Raw genomic sequence first — 21,095 nt, 5'->3', positions numbered from 1 at the left:
TAAAGAACAAAACCTTTAAGTCAATTAGCTTTGTCCTTACTGAATATTCAATACTTTCAACTTTAAAGATAAACGATAAACGATTTCAATTTCATAAACAATTTCATACATAATTCGATGCAGCTAATCAAATACAGAATTTCTAAAATGCTGTCCAACGTACTTGGAACTGGCGTCAGTTGCCACTTTGAATAAGCATGACCAGGTCACATTTCCCATACAAAACACCTGAGGGAAGGGCGCAAATTATTCGAACAGTTTCACCCATTAGATGCTTCCAACGTGTTCCAGCATTTAAATATCCTGGTTGAGTTCAACATATTCGCACATGCATATTGAATAAAAAAAAGCTCCCTTGGATAGAATCCAATCAACCAAATAAGATTGAGTATTCGAGAATGCTTCTGTTTGCCATTATACAAGTGTTCCACCAAAATCGGAAATTCAAAATTATTGAAAATTACCTTATCCATAGTCAAGACTCGGTGGCTGTTTTGCGACATCCGGACCAGGTTAATATCGTGGCAACTGCAAACTACTGGTTATTTTTGTTCCACGGAATCCACGGAACAATTATTCTTGAATTTTGATTCGTTTTTTTTTTTTGTTGTTCGCTTCACTCAATGAAAATGCAAACCTTATTCGCTATGCTTTCATATCGCGAATCACACCAATCATTCACAGCACAACTCGTTTTTATTCTTGGGAATTCAATTACAGAAGCTCACTTCTCTTCGCAACTGTTGCTTCACAGCTGATGGTGCACTGATTGACTTAGAATCCGCCAGAATCCTTCTTACAACAACAAAAACACACTCACTTTACAGCCACAGCTCTTTAGCACACACAACCGTTCTATTCGAGGATCGTCGGACAAATGTTGGCAGGCTGACGAACGCGCGCTCTTTTTATCAACATCCTGCTCCGACGACGACGGCGGCACGACAAACGAAGTCGGGGGGGAAAAAAGGAAGCCTCTGTTGTTTGGTGGTCCACCCACAACCCACACCTCACTTACACCCCATTCAATCGTTCATTCAGAACTGCCGCGAGTTTTCCGATGGATGTGTGAAGGATTCTTGATGGCTGCGTGTGTACTTTTCAAAGGAAACAAGTCTGGGCCAATGTTGGCAAATTTGCGGCCTAATTGAAGGCATGTCTAATACTCTCACCGGTGGTATGGATTTGGCAGCGTCGTGGGCTTTTGCGGAGGTTAATCGAAATTGGGAAAGATCAAATGGATCTAGGGCGTGGAGTCTAAAATTAAGTACAACGGATTTTTAGCTGATCCGTTTTTGGTTTGTTTTTCTTGAACCCTGATTGAGGTGCATTCTGAGAAAAATTATGGAAGAAAGATGGACGGTTTTTTGTGAAATTTGGAATTATTGCATGTCGATAGCGGTGTGCTCTCTTATACTAACCGACATTTTGGTAGTTGCGAGAAAATCGATTTTTAAACTTTGAATTACTGTTTCTGGAAAACTGTTCGACAAACAATAGTTCTAACAATTTTAAAGTATGCACCTGACATTACTTAAAGATATTGTGAAATATAAAAACTTTTGAAATGCTAGAAAAATTTTGGCAGAGAAAATACGAAAAAAAATCATGCTTGCAATTGGCACAAGTGTGTTTTGGGAGTCAATTTGTATGAGTTAGCACAAACGTGCACAGGGCTTTGGTACAAAATCGTGCAAAGTAATTTTATTGTTAAAATAGTTCAAATTAGTTGTTTCAATGTTATTTTTTCACGAGTTGGTTAATTTAAGCGTAAGAAAAACATTTTATATCAAAACTTTTTTCAAACACTTATTTTAGTTTGAATTTGGTAGGATAATTAACCTTTTGGAAAAATTAGCATTTAAATCAATATTTTTGTATGAAAAAATTAGTGAAATAATATTTTTTATGAATATTATTGTAAAACCATCCATAATACATCAACTATGACGAATACTAGGTTGATGTATTCCTAAAAACATAAGAAAATGATGTTGTAAAAACTTTCAGCTAGTTTATTTTATTTCAATTATATCATACGACCTTTCAAAAACGAATGGTATCCAAGGCACAAACCGTTATTTAGATTTATGGTGAATTGCAGTTGAAACAAGTGTGTCTCATGCAATGGAATCGATGAATGTATTGAATAGAACAATTGTGCCCCAAATAAATTAAAAACGTAATATTTTAAAGTATGGACGACCCATACAGTTGTGCCAAGTGTGCACATCAACTATGGGAGATGTTGTTACGTCGTTTTTTTGCATGGACGACCCCTTCAGTTGAGCAAGGAGTGCACAACGACTTGAAGAATGTTAAAATTTGCCATTTAGGTTGGGCTAAGTGGGTAATGGGTTGGGGAAAAATGTTGTTACGTCGTTTGTTTTTGCCTGGACGACCCCTGTAGTTGAGCGAAGAGTGCACAACGACTTGTAGAATGTTTAAATTTGCCTTTTAGGTTGGGCTAAGTGGGTAATACGTTGGGGGAAAATGTTGCTACGTCGTTTTTTTTTTGCCTGGACGACCCCTGTAGTTGAGCGAAGAGTGCACAACGACTTGAAGAATGATTCAAACTGGGCTTTTGGGTTAGGCTAAGTGGGAAATGGGTTGGGGAAAAATGTTGTTACGTCGATTTTTTTTTGCCTGGACGACCCCTACAGTTGTGCTAAGAGTGCACAACGACTTGAAGAATGTTAAAATTTGCCTTTTAGGTTGGGCTAAGTGGGTAATAGGTTGGGGAAAAATGTTGTTGCGACGTTTTTCTTTACCTGGACGACCCCTACGGTTGTGCTAAGAGTGCACAACGACTTGAAGAATATTAAATTGGACTTTTGGGTTGGGCTAAATGGGTATGGGTTGGGGAAAAATGTTGTTACGTCGTTTTTTTGCATGGACGACCCCTTCAGTTGAGCTAGGAGTGCACAACGACTTGAAGAATGTTAAAATTTGCCATTTAGGTTGGGCTAAGTGGGTAATGGGTTGGGGAAAAATGTTGTTACGTCGTTTGTTTTTGCCTGGACGACCTCTACAGTTGAGCTAAGAGTGCACAACGATTTGAAGAATGTTTCAAATTGGACTTTTGGGTTAGGCTAAGTGGGTAATGGGTTGGGGAAAAATGTTGTTACGTTGTTTTTTTGTTGCATGGACGACCCCTTCAGTTGAGCTAGGAGTGCACAACGACTTGAAGAATGTTAAAATTTGCCTTTTAGGTTGGGCTAAGTGGGTAATAGGTTGGGGAAAAATGTTGTTACGTCGTTTTTTTTTGCCTGGACGACCCCTGTAGTTGAGCGAAGAGTGCACAACGACTTGTAGAATGTTTAAATTTGCCTTTTAGGTTGGGCTAAGTGGGTAATACGTTGGGGGAAAATGTTGCTACGTCGTTTTTTTTTTGCCTGGACGACCCCTGTAGTTGAGCGAAGAGTGCACAACGACTTGAAGAATGATTCAAACTGGGCTTTTGAGTTAGGCTAAGTGGGAAATGGGTTGGGGAAAAATGTTGTTACGTCGATTTTTTTTTTGCCTGGACGACCCCTACAGTTGTGCTAAGAGTGCACAACGACTTGAAGAATGTTAAAATTTGCCTTTTAGGTTGGGCTAAGTGGGTAATAGGTTGGGGAAAAATGTTGTTGCGTCGTTTTTCTTTACCTGGACGACCCCTACGGTTGTGCTAAGAGTGCACAACGACTTGAAGAATATTAAATTGGACTTTTGGGTTGGGCTAAATGGGTATGGGTTGGGGAAAAATGTTGTTACGTCGTTTTTTTGCATGGACGACCCCTGCAGTTGAGCTAGGAGTGCTCAACGACTTGTAGAATGTTTAAATTTGCCTTTTAGGTTGGGCTAAGTGGGAAATGAGTTGAGGAAAATTGTTGTTACGTTGTTTTTTTTTTGCATGGACGACCCCTTCTGTTGAGCTAAGAGTGAACAACGACTTGAAGAATATTAAATTAAATTTTGGGTTGGGCTAAGTGGGTCGTGAGTTTTTTTTTAATCTTTTTAAGTACTTTGTATGGGATTTTGTATGAGCTTTATTGTGCAGGAAACATGTAAGCAAAGTTTCAGCTACGTAGCCACATTTTACAAGTGGGTTCCAACCCAAAAGACCAAATTGAAAACATTCTTTAAGTCTTTGTCCACTCTCAGCTTAACTGCAGGGTTCGTTTATGCAAAAAAAAAACTACTACGTACCGTTAGTGGGGGTGACACTGGGTCTGGGGGGTGAAATTGAGTCAAAGTATTTTTTTACGGATTTTACCATTTCTCAGGTGCGTCTCTATGACTCTAAATTCTGTTAAAATGGTATAATATGGTATAGTAGCCCAACTCAAAAGTCCAATTTGAAACATTCTTCATGTCGTTGTGCACTCCTAGCTTACCTACAGGGGTCGTCCATGCAAAAAAAAACGACGTAACAACATTTTCCTCCAACCCATTACCCTCTTAGCCCAACCCAAAAGTCCAATTTGAAATATTCTTCAAGTCGTTGTGCACTCCTAGCACAACTGAAGGGGTCGTCCATGCAAAAAAAAAACGACGTAACAATAATTTTCCCCAACCCAATGCCCACTTAGCCCAACCCAAAAGTCCAGTTTGAAATATTCTTCAAGTCGTTGTGCACTCCTAGCACAACTGAAGGGGTCGTCCATGATAAAAAACGACGTAACAACATTTTTCCCCAACCCATTACCCACTTAGCCTAACCCAAAAGTCCAATTTGAAACATTCTTCAAATCGTTGTGCACTCTTAGCACAACTGTAGGGGTCGTCCAGGTAAAAAAAAACGACGTAACAACATTTTTCCCCAACCCATTACTCACTTAGCCCAACCCAAAAGTCCAGTTTGAAATATTCTTCAAGTCGTTGTGCACTCCTAGCACAACTGAAGGGGTCGTCCATGCAAAAAAAACGACGTAACAATAATTTTCCCCAACCCATTGCCCACTTAGCCCAACACAAAAGGCCAATTTGAAACATTCTTCAAGTCGTTGTGCACTCTTAGTACAACTGCAGGGGTCGTCCATACAAAGAAAACTACGTAACAACATTTTAAACTAACCTACAGAACCTAAGTACACTAATCCTAATCAATGGGTCGTCCAAACAAAAAAAAACTACTCCACTAAACCATTTTAACACACTTCACCTAACTGATAATTCCTTCTCGCTTCCAAATGTGTACACTTGTGCTATTTGCCTTCCTAAATAGTGCTCCATAATATTGCTCAAACTAGTAAGGACACCTGGCAATTTACCATAATATTATAGTGTAATCGTATTTTTATGGATTTGCGTGTTTTCAAAAGGTCAAGCCATGATGGAAAATAAGAGAGCACATCCATGATGCGTTCGAAAATGTCAGTTAGTACAAATGGTTGCAAGGCGATATCTCCGCGTAGGAAACGAATTTTTCAGATCTGTTAGAAGCGTTTTGTAGGGAATTTAATTAGCTAAAAGATGGCATCATTAACTCATTTTGGCCCAATTTTCAGTTAGAACATTAGAGCACACCGCTATCGATGTGTTGATGGTTTTGTGGATGGATAGAACACTCTTGCCTGTTTGTTCCAATTCAGCTTTGAAAATTAGTTATTTTCAATCCAATTTTCTTCAACACCGATGCTCTAGAATCTCAAGTAGCATTTTGACTAAGTCCAGTTTTTATTTTGTTTTTCTACACACCCTTACCAAATATCATGACTTTTTGAGTTCCAAATCCCACTTTTCATACGATTTTTTCAGTTCAACCCATATAACCATTTTTATGGTTGTAGTACCTGAACTCAAAAAATCGTATGAAAAGTGGGATTTGGAACTCAAAAAATCATGATTTTTGGTAAGGGTGCAGAAAAATATACACTCAAACCCCGATGGTTTGACACCAACTGTTGTTAAGCGAACGGGGTCACTTTTTAGTTTAACATCCCATTTACACTTAGTTCACACACACTACAAAAAAGGAAATATCAAATAAATTTTATTTTGTTTCAAGGAAACTGAAGCTATTCAGTTTTTAATTCAGTTCAGTGTGTTGTGTTGTTTTTCTTGAATGGCCAAGTAGAACTTTGATCTACCTAATAAAAATGAAATGTAAAAAAATAACATAATGCTTGTAACTATCTCGCATATATATGCAAAAACCGAGGTCGAAACTAACAAAAAACATAATCTGAGAAAAAAAAATCATGTATTTATTTCATACGACCTTTTCAAAAACCATACGTAAACAATATTGACAGCGCCTATGGTGGGGACTTCAGGAAACTGCATGCGTGTCAAATCTCTGGTAAAAAGTGACAGTTCGTCACTTTTTAGTTTGATTTTGACCAATAAAAAAGTGACCAATTTTAACAACAATACGTTGCAATGTTGCAAATTCTTCGAATTGAACACAACTTTCGTTTTGTAGTCGAAAAATATAAAGGCAGGGGTGTACCTGTTACAAAAATGATAAATCATATATGTACTTTTAGAGTTATAAAAATTAACAGTGTTTAAATCACGAAAAGCTGAACTAAAGCTGAAGAGCCACAGCTGAAGAGCCACAGCTGACCATTTATTATGTAAACCAAATGTAATTATTATAAGAAAGATTCAATAAAGTATATTTAATTAAAAAAAAGGCAGGGGGGGGGGGGGCAGAATGGGCCCCTTTGGTTTTTGGCTTTAAAATGGATTTAGTACAACTATATAAGGCAAGAGTCTTATAAAGGATTTCAAATAGCATTAAAAAACCGAAAATGGCGTTTGAATTCATTGTATTCTTCGAATTATGAGCAAAAATTTAAGTTTTTTGGCAAAAGCTTTCTGAAAAATTAGATTGTTTGAAACAGTTTGTTCAATGCTTCTAATGTTACTAGATGGTACTATCAAGGTAAACAAACAAAAACGGAATCTTCAAATTATTTAGAGGCTTGGTGGTGGAAGTGTTAAATTAAAACTCACTTGAGGGCAGAATGGACCACCCTTTTTATACCTTATAAAAACAGTCAAAAGTTATGAAATTTAAATTTAATGGATTATTTCACTCCTGGTAGCTTCACAAATCACGTTTAATGCAACATTAGTTAATTTTTTAGTTGTGTTGATGCTTATTTGTAAAAAAATGTCTTATTTTAACATATTAACTCTATTTTCAAAAATGTTTGTTTTAGTAAGTAAATATTTTTCTAAAATTTTTGATCTATCTTGATAGAAACTGTGTTAGAAAGGTCCATTAAGTAATTTCTGATCTCCCTCCAACGTTGTATTAGACGAAGTGGCTTGTTTGCTTAGGTGACCCATTCTACTTCGCAGGGATGTTCATTTTGCCCCGCACCCTGGAAAAGTAGTCGAAAAACACATTTATTTAAATTGCATCAAAAATAGTTTCTAGCTAGAAATTTTCATCAACCAAGTATATAACATTGAAGGAAACATCCCAAAGCATAAGCCTACTACACTGAATTGATAAGTTTGTATGTTTTCTATGGTTTTTGGCGCATTTTACTTACACGGAGAAAAAAGAGTTCCTAAAATCGTGAACAAGCGTTCATGAAAATGGGAACCACGAACAAAGTGTTCAAATTCCATGGTACGTTTTTCGAAATCGTACCATGAGATTTGAACACTTTGTTCGTGGTTCCTATTTTCATGAACGCTTGTTCACGATTTTGGGAACTCTTTTTTCTCCGTGTAGGCGGGCCATTCTGATTTTTTGCCATTATGCCATTCTTGTGTGCGTGACATATTGCGTATTATAAAATCGAACTGAAAATAAAAAAAAATAGATGCACTCAAAATCCCAATATCTTAGTGATTTTTTTTACTTCTCACGTTTTTTTATGTGTTTTAGTCAATTAAAAAAGACAACTTTAAAGCCACAAAGTAAGGATTTTTTTTCACAGAGATATGCATTGGTGAAAAATTCACGATTTTATTTTTTTTTTAATTTGGTATCAAAATTGCAATTGAAAAGTACATTACATAAATTTCCATAAAGTTCACCGTTTTCAAGAAAAGGCCATTTCAAGTTTGATTGTAGGCATCATTCCCGATCGGACATTTGACGTCCATGTTTGTTTTAGAAAAACATTCAAATCTTGATTCAGAATGTTTCAATCAAAAATGGTTTTCTTTCTGTTGCTTGTTGAAGCATTTTACATATAGTGATTATTTTTTTCATTTCAATTTACTATTGCTAGACCCTGAATAATTATTCAAAACCATCATTGACAGTCATTGCCCCAAAAGTGAAATACACCATCTACAACCTTAAAAAAACAGTTTCAGATTTAAAAAAAGTTGTCCGTAAGTGTTCTTCTTTAAAAAAATATTCGAAAAGTTCAGAAAATTTTCTATAAAACTTCCAAAGAAACTTTGGGTTGCTGAGATACAACGGATAAAAGGAAAGGTATTTAAGCGGGAAAACTGTTGGACAATTTAAGCTTTCTAAGTCTCACCCAAACAGCTCCCTACTTTCTAGTTCCATATCTGGAGTTTTTTTTGAAAAGGACCAATAAACCAAATTTTCAATTTTTGCTTTTTGGGTGTTTTTTAATACCCCTGACTCACAAGGCGGTTCTAAAAACACCCAAAAAGCAAAAACTAGAAAATTGGTTTATTGGACCTTTTCAAAAAAAAACTCCAGATATGATAGTCCAATTTCCATTGTAAAAAAATAAACCTTTTTTTATTTTCTAAAGATTTTTATTAAAATTCCTCTAATCTTTGGGTTCCTTATGTTTGAGGCCCTTTTAAATAAAACTCTAGATTTGTTAAATCTTCTTATCTCTTGGAAAAGAAATATTTCTAGAGTTTTCTAGGTTCTTATGCTATTGTGTTTCATATGTTTAAATAAAACTCTAGACATGAAAATTTTGAAATCAAGACCAACATTTCAAAAGGGCGTTTTATTGAGGTTCAATCATCAATGTTTAGAAACAATTGAAACAATTTTATAGTTAATTTTCTATTTTCGTTTGAAAAATCACTAATTTAAAGATCGAAAATCAGTTTTTTATTAAAATCAAACTTTGAGTTGCTATATCTTGAAAATTGCGTTTTTAAGTACTTTTTGGTTGCAAATTTAATTTAAAATTTAATACTGAAGGAAAAAAAAATTAGTCAAATTTCTATTTGAACTTGGGCCTTGGATGTGAACAAACAGCTTATCCCTTTTGCTCTAGTAACATTTCACCGTAAGTGTGAGTAGAATGTCGTATGGAAATACGGATTTTTGAAAACCGATTTAAAAAAGTTAATTTTCATTAATACCTTGTAGATACCAAATTGATCAGAAAATTTTATTTATATTTTTATTATTAAAATCATTAGACCCCATGGTCTAAACGCAAATCTTGATTTAATTAAAAAAATATGCTAATTTTGCGACACATTTTCGTGTGTCGCACAATTACTACTACTTACTACGGATGCATTGATTTCATATTGAAACATTATGACTTTCTCTGGTATACTGGTAGACGAGAGTGGTACCTAGAAATGAAGCCAGCATCACCAAGTTTTCGCAAAAGTCGGTCATTTTTTCAAGTTCGAACCACAACAGTTTGTGATCAAAGTGCGTACTTGGATGAAGAAAAGTTGTAACTGAATCTGTACAGGTGGTTTATTTGTTTCCTTCAAATAATGTGCTCTCTTGTCCTACGTTTGTGTACTCAACTACTCTCAAAACTATTCCGCCCACATTTTAGCCTTAAAAACACAAACTTTGTGCAATAACCTTTGTTTCTCCCTACCGTGTTTTGTTGCAGGTCGCTACGTCGGCAGCCGTCCGATAAAGTTGCGCAAAAGCACCTGGAAGAATCGCAGCATCGAGCAGGTACGGAAGAAGGACAAGGAAAAGCAAGCCCTTCTTAATTTGTTCAATCAAAGCTAATTATCTCAAGCAAGGAAAGGGCGAGGGTTTTAGCGGGCCGTTTTGCGTTTCTTTGAATGAATGACGAGTATAATCATAATCACCCTTCAACTGATGCAACCAAATGTATTTCTTAGAATTTCATCTTCAATTACTATCGCAACCGATATTTCTATCATATAGTACTACTAGAGCTGGTAAATTACTTCCTACAGATAACTCTCCCTTACAGCATAGCATTCTAAGCAGGTATTCAAATGTGTTTCTTGCTACAGGCTTGGTCCTCTTCAAATGATTTTTACTCATGAGTGTGTTAGATATTTCGTGGAATGATTGTGTTCTTATCATATTTAGACAAATGAAGAAGTTCGGAGTATGCCAAATGAATACGTGATTCTTGAAAGAAATGTCCCCTACTTTATTTGAAAGAACATAATTTTATTTTCTCAAGAAATTCAAGAGAAATCGATTTCACTCATCGCCAATCACAATAGTTGAAGCCAAACTTTCCGCCACCGAATCGCACTCTTCCTCCTCGGACGAACTTGTCGCTGAAACGTCTGACTCCTCAACCGGCAGCGGCAATGGTTCCAACGGCAGCTTTGCGTACTCGTACTTTTCGATGGCTTCCGGCTGCCACACCAGCGTCTTCTCCTCGCAACCTTCTTTCGCGTCACAATAAAACTTTCCCCTGACCATGACATCCGTCCCAAAGGTAAAGCATCCCGGACCTCTCGGCAGCTCACCGTCCCAATAGCCATGAAAGCGACATCCCTCAAACAGAACTTCCGCAGCTCCCCTGGCGACGTCCTCAACCCAGGTTCCTCTCAGCTTAATATTCTCCCTGGCATAACTGTACAACCCAACCCCGTGACGCTTATTCCCGAGCCAGTTCCCCTCGTAACACGCCCCATTCGGGTAGTGGTAAACCCCACACCCCTGTCTCAAATCCTTCCTAAACTCGCCCTCGTACCAGGAGCAATCCGGATAGTACATCCGGCCCATGCCGTGCTTCTGGCCCTTGCGCCAGCGCCCCTCGTACCGGAAGCCATCGTTCAGCGCTAGACGACCCCGTCCGTGGGGCACGCCGTTGCGAAAGAAGCCCTCGTAGCGGTACCCGTTGACCAGCCTGGCTTTGCCCTCGCCGTGCGGATCGGAGCGGCGGTTTCGGGGGCCGTTGTATTTCTGGGGATAGTTTGGTAGGTTAAGTTATTTAGACCGTTTTGGCTGGAAATGGACTTTACCTGAATCTCAAAAACTATCGGAAAATCTTCATCGGATGGAACGTACTGTTGGGAGATATTTTCACGACCCAAGCGATGCATTTTCACTATTTTCAGACTTCAGATTAATGCATAATGATTGCTTTGATAATTGATTTTTCTTTAAGAATATCATTCGTTAAAATTGCATTAAATACATATTTTTTTGAATTGTATTAAATACTTGATTAAATACTTTTTGAAAATATTATTTAGGCTGTTGCAATTTTTTTTCCAGGTTTATGCAGCCCCCCCCCCCATTTTTCTGCATTGATAATCATATTTATCATGTTTGGGCTGGATTAAAAATATTTTGATTTTGTATGAAATTACAAAAACTTTTTTTTTTTAGAGTAGTGCGGTGCCTGTGTGGACGCGCAGTCCTGTTTTTTTTTCTTGTTATTTTCCGTCTCTTTTATGTCGCTGTTCGAGTGCATGGGGTGATTGGTCATTATAATTAAATAATGGCATCAGTAGTGCGGTGCCTGTGTGGACGCGCAGTCCTGTTTTTTTTTTCGTGTTATTTTCCGTCTCTTTTATGTCGCTGTTCGAGTGCATGGGGTGATTGGTCATTATAATTAAATAATGGCATCAGTAGTGCGGTGCCTGTGTGGACGCGCAGTCCTGTTTTTTTTTTTTTCGTGTTATTTTCCGTCTCTTTTATGTCGCTGTTCGAGTGCATGGGGTGATTGGTCATTATAATTAAATAATGGCATCAGTAGTGCGGTGCCTGTGTGGACGCGCAGTCCTGTTTTTTTTTTTTTCGTGTTATTTTCCGTCTCTTTTATGTCGCTGTTCGAGTGCATGGGGTGATTGGTCATTATAATTAAATAATGGCATCAGTAGTGCGGTGCCTGTGTGGACGCGCAGTCCTGTTTTTTTTTTTCGTGTTATTTTCCGTCTCTTTTATGTCGCTGTTCGAGTGCATGGGGTGATTGGTCATTATAATTAAATAATGGCATCAGTAGTGCGGTGCCTGTGTGGACGCGCAGTCCTGTTTTTTTTTTTCGTGTTATTTTCCGTCTCTTTTATGTCGCTGTTCGAGTGCATGGGGTGATTGGTCATTATAATTAAATAATGGCATCAGTAGTGCGGTGCCTGTGTGGACGCGCAGTCCTGTTTTTTTTTGTGTTATTTTCCGTCTCTTTTATGTCGCTGTTCGAGTGCATGGGGTGATTGGTCATTATAATTAAATAATGGCATCAGTAGTGCGGTGCCTGTGTGGACGCGCAGTCCTGTTTTTTTTTGTGTTATTTTCCGTCTCTTTTATGTCGCTGTTCGAGTGCATGGGGTGATTGGTCATTATAATTAAATAATGGCATCAGTAGTGCGGTGCCTGTGTGGACGCGCAGTCCTGTTTTTTTTTGTGTTATTTTCCGTCTCTTTTATGTCGCTGTTCGAGTGCATGGGGTGATTGGTCATTATAATTAAATAATGGCATCAGTAGTGCGGTGCCTGTGTGGACGCGCAGTCCTGTTTTTTTTTCTTGTTATTTTCCGTCTCTTTTGTGTCGCTATTTGTGTACATGGGGTGATTGGATTTCTTCTTCTTCTTTTTTCATTTATTTTTTGTTCGCGCGTTCGTTGGCCGATGAGTTTTATTTTTGTTCTCTTTATATAGTTTTCGATAGAAACGATCCGATTTTTGTTTTTTGAGACAAGCAAGTCGTATTTCCATATCATCGAGGATCGGAAGGCACGTCGACGGATATGTTTTAAGGCTTATGATATAAAATAATTTTAATGAATGAAGCCCTTCCTACATCACCGTTGATCGGAAGGCACGCCGACGGAGAATTTCTGGAGAATCGCGGTCGAATTAATACTATATTTAAATCCCTAGATAGGTATCTTTCCGCAGCCGGCTGCCTAAGATTTTTAAAATTTCAACCCATAAACAAATTGCTCATGGTCGCATCACCTACCACAGTGAATCCTGACCTCATACCCATCTTACTAACCCCTCAAAACTCATGTGATACTTTGTCGGAGACGCAGTCGATTTGGCGGTCCCATCACTCAAGTATCGGCTAACATTCCCATCCACTTCCCCGTGTCTTACCACTGGTCGTGGCCGGCGTCGGTATTGATCAGCACGATAGGGACCTTTGAAAATTGCGAAGGGGTGATGATTGGTTCCTACTTTTCATCTGTGGTCCACGGAGCAATGTTTGGGGGTCCTGGTCAATAACGAAGTAGCAGCTACGGGTAGACACCAATGCTATGCTATGCTAATTACAAAAACTTTTTTTTGGCAACAAAATAAATTTTCGTCAATATCTAGGTAATTTAGAAGCTATCGAGAAATTAAAAGTGAGAGTGTGTGCTTGCAACATGGAGCTAAACTTTTTGAAAAGCCTTGGTAAGCTTCACAGCAACTTCACAGAAAGTTTGACTCCATGTTGCAGATTTGACAGCTCGATACAAAAAAGATTTATTGTGAATGAAAATTGTCCACGAGGGAAAGGGGAATGGCGGTCTGAGATTTCAAAAAATTGTCCTCCTGGTCTGGGACGGGACGGCTGGATAGAGTCTTCTTTTTTACATGTTTACGTATGTATTCTTCTTCAGTTTTTTTGCAAGAAAATTCGTGTTCGAATACAAATATCAAGCAATCTGTGATTCAGATAGCTTGACAATTCAAATTTTCTTGATGATGTTTTTCAACTCAGTGCTCAAGCATGCGGATGACTTTTTCTTTTGTTGAAATGTTGTTTAGTTTTTCCTCGAAGGTTTTTTTTAATTTGGCTGTTAAAATTTGCGGTTGGACGTGGGTGGAGAATCCTGAGTTTATGTTCCATCGTTTTACGGTGGATACGTTCATAAGGAGCTGCCGGATACAAAACACTAGATGACTCGAGGTCACGCTCGATACGATCACGACAAGTCAAAAAATGTTCACTTCTTCAATTTTTAATGTGTTTTTTATATGAAAGATTTTTAATTTTCATTTGGATTTGAAAAATGCAATATGATTTAAATACGTTTTCTTACTTCAATCTAAAAAAAATCCTAAAAAGCCTGCAAGTCATTAAATGGGAGGGAAAGTTTTTTCTTATCTATAAATCTGCTACTGTCGTTGTCCCGTTACGCAAAGAAAGTTAATAAATCTTTTTAAATCCAGTTCTACGATGTTGTTTCTTCACGCAAAATTTTAATTTCACGGGAAGCACAGGTTTAATATTGTTCAATGTAGATGACATTTCTATGTAACGCGCAAAAAAATAACAATAGTAAAAACAATGGGCAAAATAATCGTCAGTTCATGAAATGTATTGTTTTTTTAAATGAAAATGTTGATAAGTCGACATTCGATGTACGATAGAAATAAATGCCTTTTAATAGAAAATATTTTAATCAATCTATTAATGCAATTTACAATTATTTGTGAAATTGATTTAAAATTGTTTTATTTTTTTTCAACTCAAATTACAATACTTCTCATTTTCTCCTCATAAGAAAGGACTGGTTTAGGTTGACAGAAGCGGCCATGTTGAAAGTGGTTTAGTTTGACAATAGGTTTTTTTCTCTTTGTTTATCCCATCCCAGCTCCTGGTTTATGGATGGTCCCATTATAAAATCCAGAGCAACATTTGAAAGGGGCGGTACGACATTGCTCTTACGGCCTTTCATTACACGCGTTTAAATGGGACGAAAGGCCGTAAGAGCAAAGTCGTACCGCCCCTTTCAAATGTTGCTCCAGAAATGAAGGGTTGTTTGGCTGTGACTTAGAAAACTAAAAAAAAACTGTTTCTCCTGCTTTATTTCATTTTCTGTACAGTTGACATTTTTTCAGAAATCGTTACTTTTGGTCACTATTTTTTAAAATTGAAAAACTGCAAATATTTCGCTGGAATCAATTTTTGATTTCAAAATTTCGGCTTGGACAGCTCAGATTTTTTTTCGAGGTCCAATCCAGTAAATAAGTTTGACTAAAATTAAACGTGCGTTAAAATAATAAGTCTGGAGTTTTTTTTTGAAAAGATCCAATCAACCAAATTTTCAAGTTTTGCTTTTTGGGGGGTTTTTTTTAACACCAGCTTAACCAGGGCCTCGCCTCGAAACGTCATACAGGAACAAAAGCGGCGAACCGAAGATTCGCGTGACGTTTTGGAATTTTGACAGTTTGGAACGAGGTTTGGAACGCATGAATTACCCCATTATCGGTTTCCCGCACGGGTGAAATGGAAATTGTTGCACAAGGCTGAAGTTGGAAATTTTGCAACTTATTTTAATTTATGCTAAATTTCAAAATTTAAACAACAATCTAAAGCAAACCGGGTTGGAAACTAAAGATAAACTAAAGGCACAATGATTTGTTGCGTAATCTTGCATAGAATCACGATGAAAGCGGTTTAAATCCAAAAAAATCATATTTTTTTCTGTTCCAGAAATTTAACGAAATTTTATTCATTATGTATGACTTCAAAATTAGTACAGAACGGTTATAGAAAATTTTACAAATAATGATATTTTTTGGTTCGTCCACAAACAATCTCATGTTGGTAAACAAACGACGCCATATTGCCAATGTTGTTCGGTAGCTTATATCAGGCCATCGCCGGGGCCCTGGTGAAATTCAAATCACCCCTACTAAACGCACCCCGCCCATCTTTCCACGCTGTTTTGTTTCACTTTCCACGCGGTTCCCTCTCTGTCAAATGACCCGCTTGTCAAGTGCGTCAACAAAGCGCGCCAAAGTGCGGGAAAACTGCGTCCGAGTTGCTTCATTCGCATCGAGTACTCCCGACGGAACAGATCCACAGTGTCGAGTGTGTGCTGTCCTAGAAAGTTCCCGGAATTTTACGGTTCCACGTTACGCCTTTGTTCTCCTTTTTTGTCCGCTAGTGCCTAATAAGTGTAGTTTACTCTCCGTTGAGGTTGATTTTGTACGGCAGAATCATGGTCCTCAAGTCGAACAAGATGTACGTCTTCAAGCGAGGTAAGTGTGACGACGGTTCCGGAAGTGGTTCCGTGTTGTAACGGTTGTTTTTCTTCTCGGGTAGACGGTCGCAAGGAGGAGGTCCACTTGGACAAGATCACGTCCCGCATCCAGAAGTTGTGCTATGGCCTCAACATGGACTTTGTCGATCCGGTGAGTGTGCTGACCATTTTGTTTTTTCACTCTTTTGTCTGAGGGCGGCTTTCAATGGGGACACACTCGTTGGCCGCATCACCTGTTCGTTGAATTGTAAAAATAATGCTAATGGACGAAACTCCCTTTCCAATCGCGCAGGTCGCCATCACCTTGAAGGTGATCAACGGGCTCTACACGGGCGTGACGACCCAGGAGCTGGACAATCTGGCGGCAGAAACGGCCGCGACGCTGACCACCGAGCACGCCGACTATGCCATTCTGGCGGCGCGGCTGGCCGTGTCCAACCTGCACAAGGAGACCAAGAAGCACTTTTCTGGTGAGTTTGGGGAATGATAGGGAGGAGATGGATTCTGCACAGGTCTCATGGTGCAGCAAAGCAACATGTGCGAGTTTCAGGAAAGTTCGTGTTTCAGCCTATCGGTAACGGCTTTTGAGTGTGTCTTATATCATGATAGCAATGCTGGTTATGAAATTGTATCCATCATAAAACGAAGATATCTGATGGCAGATGTTTACTTTCGGACGCGACACAAAAGTTTTCTAATGCCTCGTCTTTCCCCCGGCAGATGTGATGGCCGACCTGTACAACATGGAGAACGAGTTCCTCAAGACCAAGTCGCCGATGATTTCGGACGAGCACTACAAGATCATCATGGACAACGCGGACCGGCTTAATTCGGCCATCATCTACGACCGGGACTTTGGCTACAACTACTTTGGCTTCAAGACGCTGGAGCGGTCGTACCTGCTGAAGATCAAGGGCAAGGTGGTGGAGCGGCCGCAGCACATGCTGATGCGGGTGGCGGTTGGCATTCACGGGCTGGACATTGACGCGGCCATCGAGACGTACAACCTACTGTCGGAGCGATACTTTACGCACGCCTCGCCGACCATGTTTGCGGCGGCCACGCGGCGTCCGCAACTGTCGTCGTGCTTCCTGTTGACGATGAGCGACGATAGTATCGACGGAATTTACGACACGCTGAAGCAGTGCGCGTTGATCTCCAAGTCGGCGGGTGGAATCGGTGTGAATGTGCACTGCATCCGGGCGAAGGGCACGTACATTGCCGGAACGAACGGGATCTCGAACGGGCTGGTGCCGATGCTGAGGGTTTACAACAACACGGCGCGGTACGTTGACCAGGGCGGCAACAAGCGGCCCGGGGCGTTTGCGATCTATCTGGAACCGTGGCACGGAGATATCTTTGAGTTTTTGGACTTGAAGAAAAACACCGGCAAGGAGGAGGTCCGCGCTCGGGACATGTTCTACGCGCTGTGGATTCCGGATCTGTTCATGAAGCGAGTCGAGGCTAACGAGGACTGGTGTCTGATGTGCCCGCACGACTGTCCCGGACTCCCGGAGACTTGGGGTGAGGAGTTCGAGAAGCTGTACACGACGTACGAGAACGAAGGTCGCTACATTCGTAAGGTCAAGGCTCAGGATCTGTGGTTCGCGATCATCGAGTCGCAGGTCGAGACGGGAGTGCCGTACATGCTGTACAAGGACGCTTGCAACCGGAAGAGCAACCAGCAGAACATCGGAACCATCAAGTGTTCGAACCTCTGCACGGAAATCGTGGAGTACTCGTCCAAGGACGAAATTGCCGTGTGCAACTTGGCCTCGATCGCGGTCAACATGTTTGTCAAACCGGACAAGACGTACGACTTCCAGAAGCTGAAAGAAGTATCTAAAATAGTCACAAAAAATCTGAACAAAATTATCGACATCAACTACTACCCAGTTCCGGAGGCCAAGCGCTCCAACATGCGTCACCGCCCGATCGGAATCGGTGTCCAGGGAATGGCCGACGCGTTCATCCTGATGCGCTTCCCGTACGAGAGCGAGGAAGCCCAAAAGCTGAACCAGCAAATCTTCGAAACCATCTACTACGGTGCCCTCGAGGCAAGCTGTGAAATTGCCGAGAAGGACGGAACCTACGAAACGTACGCCGGCTGTCCGGTTAGCAAGGGCATCCTGCAGTACGACATGTGGAACAAGGCCCCGTCCGACCTGTGGGACTGGGCCCCACTCAAGGAAAAAATCGCCAAGCACGGAGTCCGAAATTCCCTCCTCCTCGCCCCGATGCCAACCGCGTCCACCGCGCAAATCCTCGGCAACAACGAATCCTTCGAACCGTACACCTCCAACGTCTACAACCGACGCGTGCTGTCCGGCGAGTTCCAGGTCGTCAACCACCATCTCCTCAAAGACCTCACCGAACTCGAGCTGTGGGACGACGACATGAAGAACAAAATCATCGCCAGCAACGGCTCCATCCAGCACATCGACGAAATCCCCAAGCACATCCGCGAGCTCTACAAAACAGTGTGGGAAATCTCCGTCAAAACCTGCATCAAAATGGCCGCCGACCGGGGCGCCTTCATCGACCAGTCCCAGTCGTTCAACATCCACGTCGCGGAACCCAACTACGGCAAGCTCACCTCGATCCACTTCTACGGCTGGAAGATGGGACTCAAAACCGGAATGTACTACCTGCGCACCAAACCCGCCGTCAACGCCATCCAGTTCACCGTGGACAAGGTCAAACTCGGCCAAACCCAGTCCGCACAAAACGGAACAACGTCCCCCTCGAAATCCATGCTGATGAACGGATCGAGCACGCCGCGCAAGATGAACGGCGAAAGCTCGATGGCGATGGCCGACACGTCGGCGATTGCCGCCGGGGAAACCTCAATGAACGGATCGTACGCCGAGCGGAACCGCCGGATGGCCGAGATGGTGTGCTCGCTCGAGAACAAGGAGGACTGCATGATGTGCGGTTCGTAGGCGGAAATTGGTCACAACAGCGTTGACGCTGACCGGTGATCGCTTAATTATTGGTGTATAGACTTATTTTAAACTCACTGTATTCTATCTTTTGTATCGTTTGGCCCACTTGACGGTTAGATTCACGAGTTTTATTTGCGCTTGTTCTGCGTTCATTCGTTTTAGTTTCATTTTTATTTCTGTTTAGAATTTAAGACAAATATACCAAAATTCTGATTCGAAGACTTTATTTTTTTTGTGTTTTGATTGTGGAAAGAAATTTTCTCTCAGGCCTGATTGGTTCTGAGCAGTTTGGTTCAGCCATAACTAAAAAGAAACAATCAAAAGTGATGCCATTTTTTCATGTTTTTGATTTAGACCATCAAAAGTGTCCTGGAATACATACCATGGAGTAACGCCTTAATAACTCGATTCCAACAAGTTCATGCTTTGGTTTGTTAGGAAAACAGCTTCTAATTCCAGCGTGCCTCTGATGTTGGCAGGTAACAACTTTGCATTCAAATAAAGCCAATTAAAAGCGTTTTCAGCTGAAATCGAGTGATAAATATGTAGCTCAATGAGAAGTGAGCAAGCAAGTTTCTATCAAACGTTTTGCAAAGTTAATTGTTTAAATAGTGAAAATCAGCAAGTTGGATGGAATAAGGAGCGAATGCTTAACCTGCCAAACATACGAGAATTTCCCCTATTTGGTAATTTCACTAGGGCACGGCGTGCCTGGCGTGACTGGAGCAAATCATTATAAACCGAGATAACCCATTGGAGATTTTTACGCAGAAAGTTGTGTTTTACCAGCCTGAATCAGAATATGTATAAATAAAAATCAATTTTTCTTCCAGTGACTATTTTTAGCTGCTCTGCTGCTGAAAACTCTGATCGATTTAAAAAAAAATGTTTGTTATATCAGATTTTCTTTAAAAAGTTCTTACTCATAAAACCTATTTTTAAATTTTGTTAATCCGTTTTGATTGTTAAAAGATATTACACTTCAAAGACATCAATTCGACGCTATCGTGCTATCATGTCGCACCCGCCATTCCGACGTTTCGAGAAAAACGCGTTTTAATGTTTGACCTTGAATAAACAAAAACGAGAGCACGCAATGTAAACAATGAATAATACGTTTTGTTTGGTTGACCGTTCAGTGCATTGCCTCGAAGTTTGGTTGAAATTGGTTGCTGGAGTCCCGAGTTATAATTACAATTAGTTATACACTCAAACCCCGATGGTTTGACACCAACTGTTGTCAAACGCACGGGGTCACGTTTTAGTTTGACACCCCTTTTACACGGAGTTCACACACAAAACCAAACGTTTGTTTTGATAGTGTGCGTGAGCGCCGTGTAAAAAGTGACAGTTCGTCACTTTTTAGTTTGACTTTGACCAACCAACGGGGTACAAACTAAAAAAGTGTCAAACGAAAAAGTGACCAACCAGCGGGGGTTGAGTGTAGTTATAATAACAAAGGTAGGGCATTGGGTATTAAAATTAATCAACGTATTTTCATATTTTTTCAAATACCTTCAATTTTTCAAAACACGTATTTTCTCAATGTTTTCTGTTAGCAATATTATATCTCAGCTTTTATTTGTCTGATTTTTTTTCAAGTTCTACAAGTGTTTCCATAAATGTTGAAAGCTAGATTCTTCAGTCTTAAGCTGGGTGCTGAATAGTGGTTCGCAAAACGGCCTCAATTTTGAGCTGTCAAAGTGGAACCAATTTACTGTTCGCCAAAAGTAGAGAGTATTATTATCGATCATTAAAATTATTTTTTTTTTTTGTTTTACAAGAATGGCAAATTTGTGGCTTTTAAGGACCTTGAGTTGAAGTCAAGAAATCTTAAGAGAGTTGAAGGCGAGATCGTCACTTTTTATAATTATGAATGAAAGTTGTTTATGGAGTCGATACGTTTGTATTCATCCAGAAGCTGCAAGATTCCGTTTGAAAACCTACTGGTTTAGTGAAAATCTTCGCTGTTTGTTGGATCAGCTTCACTAGAATTAGCAATGTTATTTCGCTGGACCAGGAAGTGCTACAGGATTCCAAAATCAGCCAGGGAATTTATCTGCGATAACGCAGAATGACACTCTCGCCG

General features: G+C 40.0%; 4 protein-coding genes across 4 annotated transcripts in view; 2 read left to right on the top strand and 2 right to left on the bottom strand.

Moving 5' to 3' along the window:
* The window catches only part of LOC120428022 (uncharacterized), a 31,552-nt gene extending 30,658 nt beyond the window's left edge, over positions 1-894 (bottom strand). Inside the window, exon 1 of the mRNA XM_039592996.2 lies at positions 465-894. Within this exon, the coding sequence (XP_039448930.1) occupies positions 465-503 (39 nt within the window). The 5' untranslated portion in view covers positions 504-894. The remainder of the gene's footprint in view (positions 1-464) is intronic.
* Positions 1-10,162, top strand: part of LOC120428023 (RNA-binding protein 42-like) — a 41,982-nt gene extending 31,820 nt beyond the window's left edge. The window contains exon 5 of the mRNA XM_052708290.1: positions 9,753-10,162. Coding sequence (XP_052564250.1) covers positions 9,753-9,877 — 125 coding nt within the window. The 3' untranslated portion in view covers positions 9,878-10,162. The remainder of the gene's footprint in view (positions 1-9,752) is intronic.
* Positions 9,911-11,235, bottom strand: LOC120428021 (radial spoke head 1 homolog). Its single transcript, XM_039592994.2, has 2 exons — positions 11,101-11,235; positions 9,911-11,041 (listed from the first exon to the last, which is right to left on the bottom strand). The coding sequence occupies exons 1-2, from the start codon at positions 11,179-11,181 to the stop codon at positions 10,328-10,330; spliced, it is 795 nt and encodes a 264-aa protein (XP_039448928.1). The 5' UTR covers positions 11,182-11,235; the 3' UTR covers positions 9,911-10,327.
* Positions 11,236-15,815: 4,580 nt separating this feature from the next.
* LOC120428020 (ribonucleoside-diphosphate reductase large subunit-like) lies at positions 15,816-19,232 on the top strand. The gene is made up of 4 exons (XM_039592993.2): positions 15,816-16,059; positions 16,124-16,212; positions 16,354-16,531; positions 16,782-19,232. Exons 1-4 carry the CDS (start codon positions 16,020-16,022, stop codon positions 19,001-19,003), a joined length of 2,529 nt encoding a protein of 842 aa, XP_039448927.1. The 5' UTR covers positions 15,816-16,019; the 3' UTR covers positions 19,004-19,232.
* The last annotated feature ends 1,863 nt before the right edge of the window (positions 19,233-21,095 follow it).

This window comes from Culex pipiens, chromosome 2 (genome assembly GCF_016801865.2).
Source record: "Culex pipiens pallens isolate TS chromosome 2, TS_CPP_V2, whole genome shotgun sequence".
NCBI classification, from domain to species: domain Eukaryota; kingdom Metazoa; phylum Arthropoda; class Insecta; order Diptera; family Culicidae; genus Culex; species Culex pipiens.
This window is presented reverse-complemented; position numbering and strand designations above follow the sequence as displayed.